The 14,086-nt window shown below is 39.2% G+C and overlaps 1 protein-coding gene across 1 annotated transcript; it reads left to right on the top strand.

Moving 5' to 3' along the window:
* The first annotated feature begins 1,527 nt into the window (after window positions 1-1,527).
* On the top strand, window positions 1,528-13,757 carry LOC110067864 (high affinity cGMP-specific 3',5'-cyclic phosphodiesterase 9A-like). The gene is made up of 18 exons (XM_089294155.1): window positions 1,528-1,789; window positions 2,446-2,516; window positions 3,582-3,659; window positions 4,152-4,195; window positions 4,462-4,516; window positions 4,786-4,856; window positions 5,407-5,485; window positions 6,398-6,491; window positions 6,877-6,951; window positions 7,908-7,994; window positions 8,371-8,442; window positions 8,982-9,097; window positions 9,703-9,802; window positions 10,929-10,985; window positions 11,129-11,242; window positions 11,428-11,532; window positions 12,215-12,343; window positions 13,285-13,757. The coding sequence occupies exons 1-18, from the start codon at window positions 1,712-1,714 to the stop codon at window positions 13,537-13,539; spliced, it is 1,680 nt and encodes a 559-aa protein (XP_089150281.1). The 5' UTR covers window positions 1,528-1,711; the 3' UTR covers window positions 13,540-13,757.
* Window positions 13,758-14,086: the final 329 nt, after the last annotated feature.

Here is a 14,086-nt window from a genome sequence, read left to right as displayed (position 1 = left end):
AGCTTTTTTAATCCAGTGGAACGTAATGCCCTCCTTTTAATCTTCCTAGGAATTTGATGATCCATATTTTTCTAAATGTTCTTTCAAAACTTCGGAGAAACGAGGAAACGTTGCAATTTTTCCGACCACACTGAGCTACTGCACGCTGATTAACAATTAGATTATGAGCTCGAGATTTCTATGAGGTGATAGTTGATGAGGCCGAAGGCCGAAACAACTATCGCCTCAGAAATCGAGAGCGAATAATCTAATTGTTTTAGTAGAATTCTAACTGAAATTAACGCAAATAACGGTTTCCAATTATTTTTCTACACATTATCGTACTTTACGCTTTTACAACATCGCACGTATTGAACTGTCTTTGGTAAATTTGCACTTGTGTACGTGTGCGCATCCATTTTTTCAATATTTTCAAGTTTTTAAAGTCAAGAAACCGCTAATGTCCTTCTTGTAGTCTTCTCAGAAATTTAATTATCCATTTACATCTAAACTTTCCTCCAAAACGTCGGAAAAAAAGAGGAAAACGTCGCATTTCCTAGACGACCGACAGCCACTGCACTCTAATGGCTGATAGTATACGAGTAGCTCAAGTTACACAGTGGGACTTCTAAAACAAAGGAAAGTCGGGCCGGACTAGTACGAGTTCCTTTGTTTTGGAAGTCCCCCTGTGTAACTTGCGTCCCAGCATAATTTATTCCGTACCATGTGACCGGATCCTGCAAAGGTCCTATTGCAACGTTTCCGCTCGTTTCTCCGAAGTTTTGAAGAGTGTGCCATGGCTCAGCCAATCAGATTACAGCATTTGCGTTAGTATACAAGTAGAAATCTACTAAAACACGGCAGAAACATGGTACATATTTTCTATTCCTCAAATAGAGAATTACATTGTGAAATGGTTTCGACCCGAAACAATGACGGACATAGACTTACTTAGGTCATGTGTGAACGGAGGTCATGAAAACGGCGAACCCAGCTGTGAGACAGCTTTGAGGATAACGAGTCTTAACGTTTGTTGAATAGACGGTAATTTCTGGTCGAAGCCGGGCTATTGTGACCAGATATTTCCTTCATAAATCACGGCGGTAACATTGTCTGTCTTACAACTGATTATTAATCTTACTTCACTTAACCAACTCGACAATGTACCGCGATTATTCAAATAATCATTAAATTTGAAAACTCTACGCCAGTTTCTCTCGAAATCATCAAGGCCAGTCTAAAAATCGACCAACTGGCTAAATTACTGTCAAATTTCGCTAGCTATACGTCTGTCACCTGTGAACTATGGGAAAAGAAAATCGGAAAATAACTTTCTTACATACTGAGTGCCATGTAACATTTTCGATAGCAGGCTGGCTTGATGAATGAACTTCATTTTTCTAAGCAACTATTTACCTCACATTGTACCAAAACTATTAGGAGAAATTGCTTATTGAACAACTCTGTCTACGTATCAAAGAAAGAACGCAAATTGCCCTCCAGTCAGACGTGTGTCAGTTCTTGTACGGTTTCTTTATCAACGTCATAGGCCTTTGGACGTAATTTGATAATATATTCAATTTTTGTCGGCGTTTCATCTTTGTTTTTCTTCGTTTCCCCTGGAAGCAACCAAATATTATCGCGCTACTTGGTCGTATGGCCAAACCATGTTGCTGTAAACAAAAGAATTGTTGAGCGAATAAATCACCCGGAAAATTAAAAGGACTTGAACATGGGGAACGGAGTTTCAGGCAAGGCCTCGGCGAACCTTAAAACGATCTACCTTGATGTTGACGGACGCAAACATAAGGTAATCGGGAAATTTCAACTGTGGTTGTGCAGGTTTTTGTCGTTCTGTTTGTTTCCTTTTTCCATATCACATAGTACTTCCTTTCAATAGATTTAATTGCTGTTAAACTAACTATCCTAATTCTTTTGTCAACCACGGACATGCTTTATGATGAGAATTAACAGCTTGCTAGTGTGCGTAAAATATTTTCTTTTCACTAATTTATTTAACTGCCGGTTTGGTGAAAGATCGCGTTCACGTCCAGTAATGACGAGTTATGTGTGAAGTATTGTTCACCATCCTTATGTGTTTAAAGAAAGAAACGTTTCCTATTCGACAAAAGAAAGAAACTTTCCTCTTCAACATGATAGAAAATGCTGCGGTCTGACGTTTCCTACGGAGGGTACGAATTGTCCATATTATGTTCAAATCGAATTTACGTTCAGTTTGGGATTGCTTAACGACAAATTCTGTTTTCTCCACAGGTTAGACTTGTCCCACTTAGTTTTCAAAACCAGTGGTAATCGTCAAATTCAAGTTTTAGGAAATGAAGAGTTTAGTACCATGCCGTCGTTTTCTAAGATGCAAGCTGCAAGATGGAAGATTAATCGATTTATATACTTAGTTATTTACTTGTTCATTCATTTGCTTGTTTGTGTATTGTCTTGGACGTGTAGGTAGTATTTTCAAAGCACAGTAGTTCTCGAGATATCAAGGACCTTCTTGCCTCTGCCGCTGGTGTGAGCCGGTAAGTTTGTGATTTTGACAAATCGTATTTTATCATTTAGTTTATCGTCTATCTATCAACATCGCCCTCTCTTTCGATGGCAGACTGACTTGTCAGATCCACAAACACAGGTTGTTTACCATTTACCCAAAGGTTCCGGAAATTTCGGTCAGAATGTAAATGGCAAGGTAGTTTTGGCTCGACCGACCGGGAAATTTCTGGAACAAACGGAACGTCTTCAAAGGTAGTCCAAAATTTCCAACCGAAATTTCCGAGAGGAAAATGTGGTTACCATTTACGATTCTTCACCGCTATCTTGGACGTATGATCAGGTTGAACTCGTGCTAGTCTCTTTCCGTAAACTGTTTTCTTTTTAGTAGATGGCTAATCCGAACGGAACTTACTATCAGGCAATTAATTTTATCATTTGCACAAACCGTAAACTAACCGGTTTCTCCGAGTAAATGGTAAACAACCACGGTTTTGTCTGAACGCCTATATCTTTCAGGGTTATACTTGAAGACCAAATTTGGACGCTTCATCACACAGGGCATGCAATGATTTGTTCAGGTTGCCTCGCAACAGTTGTTACATTGCAATACCGTTGTTGCTCGATTGTTACATCTTCGCAAGGCTAACGACCTGATGACCGTCTAAAATACTCCAAAAAATTTTGTAACGTTTTTCCAATCATTATGTAATGAAAATTTAAACCAAGTTCTGCAGTGAGAGTAAAATTAACCCGAAGGGATCGCAACCGTGGCTTTCCAAAGGTTGCCCTGAAAGACACTGAAAAATTGTTGAAGATTTACATACAAAAAATTTCGGACTGGGTATTACCATAGACTTTGCCCACGCGTGCGCAGATCGGATTTCTGGAAGTACTCGTGATAGTCATCCTTAATTTTACAAAGACATATATGATTAACAGTGGAACCCCGCCTAACGGCCACTTAATTATATAGTCCCAACAAAAGCTCAGTCAGTCAATCATTTTCTTATTTAATTTAAAGAACCCCTTTAATACTGCCCATTGGTGACCGGATTAACGGGATTTCTCTGTATTTATAATCATCAATATTCTAGCTGGTCCAACATGATGTTAAAGGCCCAGGACGGAAGCACAGTGTGTATCGAACCAAACCTGCCTTCAAATACATCACGGTATGTGAATTCCTGTTATATAATATATATCCGCGCAACCGGAGCTCCACCCTTATAATGATAATGATTTTAACAATAATGCAAAAAGCATTAAATTTACTCATACACCTCCAAACAAAGACGATAGAATCCCTCTGCGATAATAGTGAGGGGAACATGGTGAATACCATACTCAACCAGACAACAATTAGTGGCGGCCGTTACCGTAGTCACCCTTACGTCGAGTTCTGAAAGCAGATTTTATTACCGTATTAATTCTATTAAGAAATACTTTCTTAGAAAGATGTAAATTCTGTCATCACGAGTGTGGGACAAAGAAAAAAAAATCTGAGGCCACTGCAAGAGTCGTACCCACGACCTTCCAATGTTAATTATTCTAGCACTTTCCCAACTAAGTAGGTAGCACTCGCAAAGACTGTAAGTCGGTAACTGTGTGGTTGTTTAAGCCATCTTTATATCATCACCACATATTCTCTCTGTTTTATATTTCAGCTCACCTTACAGGATCGTCGTTGGCTCCATGAATCAAAGACATGGTAAGTTGGTTTAATGGTTAAACGACTTTTATTGAACGTATTTCCCGAGCTTTCTATCTTGTTAATTTATAGAGCATGTTGTATGGAGCCAATCACAGCAAGCACGATTTTCTTCATCAGCCAATCAGGAGGCTTCCACGCTTTTCTCGTCATTTTAGAAAATCCAGCGTGTAGAGTGCTGCAGCTAGTCTTGTATGGATGGAAACGTCAGAAATTTGATGTATTGATAAAGTATTAACTATGCATCATTTAATGCCACATTCTAGGAGACGAGGAAATCTTTGCAAACGTGCTTAGCCAGGTTGCTGACAAGTTTATCAGGTCAAACTACTTTATATGATTTCAGCTTTATTTTTTGATGAATAAAATTTTATTGTACGTCTTTAACTGGAATGACGTGTTCATTGCGCAAATTGGTCTCTGTCCGCTATCGAGTGGTAGCACCGAATAGGCGATAAATTTCACATTTGCTATTGCATTTGCTTATTCGAATATGGTGCCGTATATGCCGTATTTTGTTACCAGTCGACATGACTCTGACTCACTTGGAGTAAATCCGGTCTATTTCATGAATTCTTTTTCACCCACAGTACGTTTACGGTGTCTCAAATGAAGTCGGAACTTTCCAAACAACTGTCTCACTTGGAACGAAAAGTGGAAGGTAGGAATTCGAGAAAAATAAACTCGAGAATTTGATTCATTAAAACAAAACGAGATCTTCACAACCTTCAATCTGACTAAGTTGGTTCCCAGCTTTATATCGAATGTGTGTATTTCAAGTACTACTATAAAAAGACGGTAGGGTTGTTTATATTATCCATGAAATATTTTCGCTCGCGTGCGCGTGGTCTAGACGCGTCATTTGACCGAATATGCCCCAGCTCAAAATGAGGAATATCCGAGTGATATTCCCTATTTTCAAAAATGCGTGTGTTGCGAAAATTATTCGAAAGATGATGAACACGATAGCCTCCATTTGGCGAGAAAATATGCTGGGATGCTTGTCCTTGGACATTATCTGTTCTTCAAAGCTCAGTTTTCCTCGAGCTCTGCTCTCGAAAAACAGTTCGCTTCTCAGAACAGATAATGTACAAGGACAAATATCCGAGCATATTTTCGCGCCTGTTGAAGGCTATTGTTTATTTCATTCATATTGAGGCAAATAGAGAACGTTTCTAACCATTTACAACCTATCACTTTCCGTTTACAAGCTGAAGCACTGAAAGCCATCGAAATGCAGCATTTGAGTGCAGAAATCACAGAAATACGTGAACAAATACGACAAGACAGGTAATATATCAAAGTTGCGCGCTATTGATTCTAAAAATACAACATTTGAAACAGTTAAAACAAATTGTCATTAGCGTGACTTTTTGTAGTTAAGAGCGAACAATTATAAAGGAATTCATTACAAGGTTTTTTTACTGATTAAAAGACGAAAATTGATTGAAGACAAAGTTTGTTTTCAATATTTTATCCTATTCTTGTTGGAAGGTCATTAAACATCTCAGTTTATCCAACTTGCGTTTTCTATTTCACACTTAACTCCTTCTTTTTTCTTAAAAAATCTTTACTTTATTGAACCTGAAAAGCAAGCTTCTCTGGCCAGCGTTCCAATGCATTCTGGATTACTGCTGTGAGAAAAAAAGGGTTGTTAATCGACTTATAACACAGAGTCCTCCCATTTCCCTCTTTCCTATCTTTTTTCTCTCTCTAACTTCTTCTCCTTCCTTGCGCCTCGACCTCGTCGCCCTTCTCGTCCCCCTCTCCTCCTCCTCCACCACCACCACCAATACCACCTTCTCCTCCACCCCCTCCATTTGATGCTCTAGCACTACCTCCTCCTGACCGCGTCTCTTTCTCTTCTTATTTTTCGTCTTTCTGTTATATTTTCCCGATCTCTTCTCTTTCCAGCTCCGCTTGTTTCCTTGCTCCTTCACAAAGAAATAAGCTAGTTCAGCAAAGTCTTATATGTATACTGACAAATAAGACGTCCATATCGGGGAAACGCGATGGCATTACTAGAAGTTGAAGCGAAATTAAAGCCTGCCGGACAATCATCAAAGGGTTCTGCTGAGAACGTTTTCTTCGATGCAGAGTGTCAAAGAATAAAATCTTGGAAGGATATTAGAGGACGATATATCGTATCATTTGCATCGAAAACCAAATGGCTGATGAATATTTTACTCTTTTCGTTCCTAGAATCACTTGGCAAGCCATAAAAGACAACGTCAAAACAAATAAGAATAACAAGAGAAACATCAGTATTTCAAGGCCTATGCCTAACTTTGTCAAGGTAAGTCACTTAAATAACAGAAGATCTGTGTGTTTTCAAAAGCCCCGTTTTTGGCGAGCATGGGACTGAATCTTTCTTTCAAATCCTTTTAAAACGTTCACTATTTCGTCCCAAATGCTTACTGAATGCGACCACAAATAGGCTCTCAAAGGACCTAGATTTTCAAATTTTCCAGTGGAAATGGTGGGGAGCCTGCTTTAGTTTTCTTTTGTGTTATTGTCCCACGGTCGTGACTGACTGAATAGAGTTTCTTGTTATAAAAGCAATTGTTTCTGCTACTCAGACTCGACTTGCTGTTTCATATTTAGATGTGTTCCGACAGAATTATCGCTCCATCCTCTGTTTCAGATAATTGTGTTTATGTCTGTTCTGAAATTCTTTGCAGTACACGCTCTCTCAAACCACTGTCGAGCAGTTGAGGGAACCGATTTTTAACATCTGGCATTGGGAACCTAATGAGGTATTGTGCTATATTGTTGAGTTGCTCTTAATAATATAAGCGGAAGGTTTGCAGACAGCTAGCTAGTAAGTGAGAGTGAAGTGTCTTGCCAAAAACGTTAAACTCGCCCCAGGCCAGACTCGAGATCAGATTGCTCGATGAAGAGTCCAAGGTGTCAACGATTTGCTAAGTCACTATCCCTCTCAAAATTTATCTATTCGATAACTTAGATATATCCGTGATTAGTATAAAAATACTAGCGTTCTATCACTAATGCGGTTCGCCTGATTGGCTACGCTACTCACTATCTATTCTGTGATAGGTAGTGAGTAACGTAGCAGTGTGCCCTTGCTAACAAAATGACGGCCGCTTCTTGGCGTTTTCGAAGTGTCTGTGAAGAGGATTTGGTTTAAGTTTTGAACGACTAAGTAGATTCATACTAAAACAATTAGATTTTTCGCTCTCGATTTCTATGCGCGATAGAAATCTCGAGCTCATAAACTATTTGTTGAATAGATAGTGAGTAACCTAGCAGTGAGGAGTTGTTAACAAAATGGTGTGACTGTAAAGAGGATTTAGATAAAGTTTTGAACGACTGGTATATTTTAATATACGAAGACAATCCCTAGATTACTTGCTCTCGATTTCTGTGCGTAATAGTGGACTCTGGCTGCGTCCTCGTCAATTATAACGCGATAACAAATCGCGAGCTTACAATCCGCTAATTGTTAAATATCTCAAGTATAACGATGCTCTAGGCTAGGGCTCTAGACCACTGTTTTAAACGACAAAACAAAGAGCCAATTAACGGAATGTGTGTACGCCCTTTTAGCTAATCAGTTGGTGTTTTTTTACTGTTTTCAATCATGGGAATATCTAGAGTAGTCTAGAATTGCTTTGTTTCAGCTTCAAGGCGCCTTGCGATATAGATCTAAGTGTTACAGCACAACAAAACACGCGGGTGTTTTCATTTTCAGATGCTGTCCCTCATGGAGCATATGTACCAAGTGCTGGGACTGACCGAAGAATTTGGAATCAACAGTGTTGTGTTGAGGCGGTTTCTGGTAAGCAAACGATCAGATCACTTCCATGTAAAATGAACGAAACGGAGGTGATCGCCGGAAAATTTTAAAGTAGTCCCGTTATTAAAGATGCCTAAAGTCTCGTTTTGTGGGTTTGCTTGCCACTGAGAAGTACCAATTCTAACATGTACAAACGGCACAACTTCATATTGCAGATTTAAGCTGCAATAAAGATTTCTTGGAATAGCTTTCTTTGTTACAGTGTCGGGCGCAATACTCTAGATGGTACCGGGGAAACCCTGATGTTAGCCAAAAGGAACTTTTAACGTAAATTAACTCTTCATTAGCTAATTGATTGCTTACACGATGTGAGAGACGAAATCTTCATTCATTGCTACCTTTGTGTGATATTTTCTAGGTGGCTATTCAACAAAACTACAGAAACAATCCTTTTCACAATTTTCGCCATTGCTTCTGCGTCACTCAGATGGTAAGCTAGGTCACGTTTACCTTAATCTCTGTCACTGCCGTTACGTGAGTTGTCACGTAACGTTCCTCCTAACGGTACTGTTGGAGAGGAGCGTTGGGTGACGATCCATTTTCTTGTTGAGGCGGGAATGTGAATGTCACGCAACGTGGCTGATTTTGAACGCAGAGGGTATGAAGGGAAAAAAAAGATCTAGGGAAATACCATCGAAGAGAAGGAGGGCTATAGTGTTGTTTTCAGTATCTCAAACAAATATATCTTCAAGAACTTCTTAATTAACGATGATCATTTGCCTCGTTCCTTATTACTTCAAATGACAGTCCATTTCATATATTCTCAGCGCTTCTACTGCAAATGCCCAATCTCTTAACAAAAGACTTTTTTGGTTTTACCTCCAGCTGCTAATTCCAGGCTACCGTTGTTTGGTCTCAGGCTGAAGCAGGACTTTTCCTTGACATGCACTAGATTACAATTCAGATATTTAGATATTATTTTCACTTCATTGAATTGAAAAGAAATTAAGCCTTTTTCCCTGTCCTCAGATGTTTTGCATCATCCATCTCTGCAATCTAAAAGACTTGCTTTCAAAAATGGATCAACTCGTTCTTATGACGGCCTGCATTTGCCACGATCTCGATCATCCAGGATTTAACAACACGTAAGTTAATTGGAGAAATAGCTCAAAGAAAATGCCCGCTTTAATTGGCGAGAAGGGGTCTCTAGAGCCATACCGGTTAGTGTTTGGGAAGTCCAGATTCCTCGTTTAATAACGAATGAGAAAATTCCACTTGTTTCTCACTGATTTTAAATGACCCTAGCAAGATACACTGATAGTCAATGCGATGGACCAAAGATTCGTAAGGAGTAGAACTCTACAAAATGTTTGATATTTACTGTTGGTAGAACTCTACTAGCAAAGTAACGCAAATGCTGCAATCTGATTGGCTGAGCTACCAATTGAGCTAATTCAATTCCCAAGGGAACTAAGGAGAGGAAATTGACCGGTATATTACTTTGGAACCCCAAATTTTTACCAAGAACTGATTAGCACGCGAGCACAATTGCAAGTTTTTTAACTATACATTCCGTGCGATGATGTTAAGCGTGAAGTTCAAAACTGCGTTGAGACATTATTGGAAAACGTTATTAAAGGAAATTTCGTGATAATTCTACAAAAACAGTTAGATTATTCACTTTCAATTTCTATGCTATGATAGTTGAGCTCGTAATCTAATTGTTAATTGTAATTTTTGTTCCCTATAGTTACCAGATCAATGCACAGACAGAGCTCGCCATTCGTTACAATGACATCTCTCCTCTGGAAAATCACCATGCTGCTGTGGCATTTGAAGTCATCGGCCAGGTATTCAAGAATTCTTGTTTGCTTGTGTGCCTTAATAAAACGCAGGGCTGTTTTTTTTTTTTTTAATGTAATTTTGCATTGTTATTATGTAATCGTAATTCGTAACTCCTGGGGCAAAACCGTTCCTATGAAAAACAGGCTTTTTTTCGCTTGTACATTGCCATGCAAATCGAACACATTTCATAAGGAAGGTTTTTAAATGACCTCTTATTGAAAGTATGTTGGTCCGCAATGCGCACATGTGTCCAAAACGGGACTTTATTTAAGTGCTGGCAGTAACTGCGGACACTCCCGGAATAAACTAACGAATATATATTGCAAATTAAACAAATAATGTTTCAACTGCACGGTAGGAAGTTGAATAGTTGGCCTCTTTACAAAGTGCTGCCCTGCCGGAGAGATGGAGGGGTCAGTTGAAGGATTTCAACCAAGCACTTCCAGATTTCAAATCCAGGTCCCTCAATATTCTTAGCTCAGATACTCAAGCTAACCTTATCACATTTTAACATGCATTAATCACATCATTTGCGAGGGGAAGAACAACTTAAAAGTCAGTTAAGTAAAATCTTTTTTCGGCTCTTACTATTTTATCACAGGTATTTTCTGCTTCCAGTAGTTTGATAGATTAATTTTCCAGGCCAGGAGCCCGTATAATTAGCAAGCGAGTCAGAATATGTCAGGGTGACCGACAAACAGTGATTGGGTACATTATCTGACTCTCATCTCAAAATTCTTATAAGTAAAGGTTTTTTAAAACAACTTGATGTAAAAACTAACGGTAAAAGCGCGTGACGTTTCGACCGAACTTTGGTCATTATTAAGCTTAAAAGTGAAGATAAAAATTTTTGTATAAGTATGAATATAAAACAAAGAATTAAAAGTATGTAAAGTATGAAAATGTAAAAAAGGGTGTTAAGAACACTAAAATGCATGCAAGAATAACATAATTAAAAATGATTAAAAACTCTCGCACGAAATTAGCACCGTGTGTTTTTTCCAATGAACAAGTGCATTTCCGATGTGTATCGTACTTCAAAAACCATCAAGGCAGCTACCTAATAAGAATCGGAAAATAGGTCCGCAATGCATGCGTGAGCGTAATCAATATTATTTTTATTCCAACCAGCCTGATTGCAATTTATTCTGCAACATGAGTAAAGAAGACCAGAAAAAGGTTCGCCAGGTGAGACATTTGCAATGTACAGTAACGTGAAAGAGCAAAGGAAGTGCAAAATTATCTTAAATACTAAAATGAATCGGTATTTTGAATAATAATAATAATAATAATAATAATAATGATAAAAAAACAGTATAATTGTGTCGTAGGAAATTGTGATGCTGATATTGGCTACAGATATGGCACGGCACAGTGAGATAGTGGAGCGGTTTAAGAGTAAACTGGACACCTTTGACTTTCACAACGATGATTACGTTAGCTCGGTGAGTAGGCAAATGAAATGAATACTTTCTTTCTTCAGTTTGTCACGTGCATGGGACAAGAAAAAATTCTGGTATCTCTGGCAGCAGTAGAGAATCATTAATTATACACAAAACTCATTGGCCTGGGTTTCTTAAACTATTTTACTTTTCTGCTAACATGTATTTTTTTTTCTTTTGCTGATTAGCTCAAGATGATTCTCATTAAGTGTTGTGACATTTCAAATGAAGTTCGACCGTTAGAAGTATCAGAGCCCTGGGCTGACTGTCTTCTCGAAGAGTACTTCATGCAGGTTAGAATGAAGTGTAACGTTAAATGAAAACACTTAAAGAACGTTGAGGGAGTATTGTAAGAAAAATATAGAAAATCTGAAAAACAGACAATAAACCAATCAGATTTAGAAGCAAAAAGACGCAGTCGGTAACAAATGTCGAAAACTCAGCAGAGTCGTGATTGGTTTGAATTTACTCTTTCGATGAGGAATGAAGTCTTTCCTGTTTTACTTAGGGACGGACCATTAGATTTTTGACTGGGCGAGCTGGAGTTGGGCAATTTTCTGGGGCATGAATTTTTTTCTCATCCTTAGGCTGTGTGTGAATTCTCTTTTGGTGGGCAATAGCTTGTGCAAGAACTTTTTAAAATCACAAATAGGACCTGGATAACAGAGAAAACTGCTCGATTTTTTTCCCATGGCTCCCCTTGCACGATTTTTTTCAGCAATTTGTGCTGTGCAGAAATTCTTTTTTTTTGGAAAAAAATAATGCTCCGTCCCTTGGATTTTACACAGCATGTTGCAAAGGGGTTTTTGGAAACAATATGAAAGCCTTAAAATTATTTTAAGTTTAGCAAAGTCGACTAGCAAATTTGATTATTTGAAATCTTTTCCATACAATTGTTGGTCCTTAATCATGTCCACGAGTTTCGAAGGCGAGCGAGGAATCCTTGTGACATAAGCATTGCTTTTTTACTTGCAGAGCGATCGTGAGAAGTCTGAAGGACTTCCAGTGGCTCCTTTTATGGACCGTGATAAAGTCAGTAAACCAACTGCACAGATTGGCTTCATCAAGTTTGTGCTGATTCCTCTGTTCGAGCTGTTAAACAAGGTATTTATAATTATTGCAATCCGGACCGCGTTCTTAGCACTACCATGAAGCCTTTTCTGTTACGAACAAGCCAGTCCGTGGACCGCTGGCAGCCGGCCTTCTCTCTCAGGATTAGACGAATGTTTTCCCTTGAACTCGAATTCACAGGGGCGGTATGGATGATAAGGGGATTGGGACGAGTGACACGAGAAAATGCCTCGCCTATGTCTCGTGCCAATCCCTTCTAGTCTGAAAGTCTTGCTTCATACTCTTTCTCATAGATCACTAGCATGGATCATAGCAATTTTTCATAGACAACTCTGTCCAAATTAACCTTACGTGAAGCACCAACCCGTGAGACAAGGCCAGACCATAGCACCGGGAATTCCGCGCCCTATTCGTTGCGATAAGTGTGTGGGTTAAGTTCTCTTGCGACTCCTGCTAACAATGTAACACTGAAGCTGCAGGAGACGGGGCCTACAGTTTATAGCCCTTATCCGACAAGACTTGAACGTCTAACCATTTGCAGACGTAATAACAAAGGCAGCACATTCTCCTCAGTGATCAGGAACTCCCATGTGAAAAGGTCGAGGATGTTCGTTGTCATGCTTAGTGGTGTAAATCTTGGATTTTGGTCTCACTTAGGGTGTACAGGACAAAACTATTTTTAGCCGTCAAGGGATCTTTAAGGGTTGCACTAATAAACACGAGGAAAAAAAATGAACAAACGCTGTTATGCTTTTTTTAAAGTGGGATCTTTTAGGGGTTGAATAAAGCTCGAGTCACTTCCATTGGTCTCCTCTAGGGAGGGCTTACTTCACATTAATTCCGACCAGCACCCCCGACCTTTGCACATCGGAGTCCCCCTCTTTCCCGGGCTTCTCTCGTCCCTCTCACTGCGCTACCTTTCTTGACCGTCCCAGTGCTTTGGTAAATGCTAAAACGTTGCCTTCTGTTTCCAGTTGTTTCCTCAAGTGGCCCCAGTTATGATAAAACCTCTCCGTGAAGCTTACGAAAACTACGAAAGAATGCGTTTAGAAGAAGAGGCGGTGAAGTCCGCCGCGGTCGACTCCCCTGAAACAAGCACGACCGAGAAAGGACTGAAAACCAATTCAGATGTACAGATGTTTCGTGACAAGAAGAAGGTAAGTAAAATGGCCAATAAAGAACAAGAAGAACTGATTCATTCCTCCATCAAGAACCAGGTACTATCATAAGACGGGTATTTTACAGATATCATTGGTGGGAGAGACAATTGTGTGTGTGTCTGGAAGGGAGGGGAGAAAGGGAATTTAGGTGACCAGTTAAACTTCGTGCGACAGATACCGGAGCTAAGAGTCCACTGTATGAACCACACTAAGCTTGAATTTCGCGATATGAAGATAATCGGCTTTACTATAAGGTAAAATAAAGTCGTTTTTTGAATACTATCATATGAAGTTACTGCTGCTTATTTTAAATTAAGCTGAAAATTAATTTTCTTTTAATTTTTCTTTCTTTTCAGAAAGAGACAGATGATGCCGAGCACACCCCATCTACTACTGCCATTAGCCAGTTCAAGTTGTTAAAGGAATGATAAAAAGAAAGGATGACCAGCGGTCCTGTCCGTCTGCGCATGAGTGTTTTGTTCCGTACAGGGGCCCGCTGTGGGACTTACAAAAAAGTTTTTCTTAAATTGTTTTAAAGGATCCGCGTCAAAGACGGTCAGCTTGACAAATGCTAAAAAGGGAAGGCATTTTCCGCAAAGGGATTTTCTAAATCATG

This window comes from Orbicella faveolata, unplaced genomic scaffold (assembly GCF_042242905.1).
Source record: "Orbicella faveolata isolate gen_17 unplaced genomic scaffold, um_ofav_v1 contig_25, whole genome shotgun sequence".
NCBI classification, from domain to species: domain Eukaryota; kingdom Metazoa; phylum Cnidaria; class Anthozoa; order Scleractinia; family Merulinidae; genus Orbicella; species Orbicella faveolata.
The sequence above is the reverse complement of the archived record's forward strand: the minus strand, read 5'-3'. Positions and strand labels throughout refer to the sequence as shown.

What these genes read in the sequence shown, in the direction of transcription:
- LOC110067864 (XM_089294155.1), top strand. Translation starts at nt 1,712, where the DNA reads ATGGGGAACGGAGTTTCAGGCAAGGCCTCGGCGAACCTTAAAACGATC. An exon ending in TCTGCCGCTGGTGTGAGCCG is followed by an intron (nt 2,517 to 3,581) that starts GTAAGTTTGTGA and finishes TCAATATTCTAG; the next exon opens with CTGGTCCAACATGATGTTAA. An exon ending in GCTTCTGCGTCACTCAGATG is followed by an intron (nt 8,443 to 8,981) that starts GTAAGCTAGGTC and finishes CCCTGTCCTCAG; the next exon opens with ATGTTTTGCATCATCCATCT.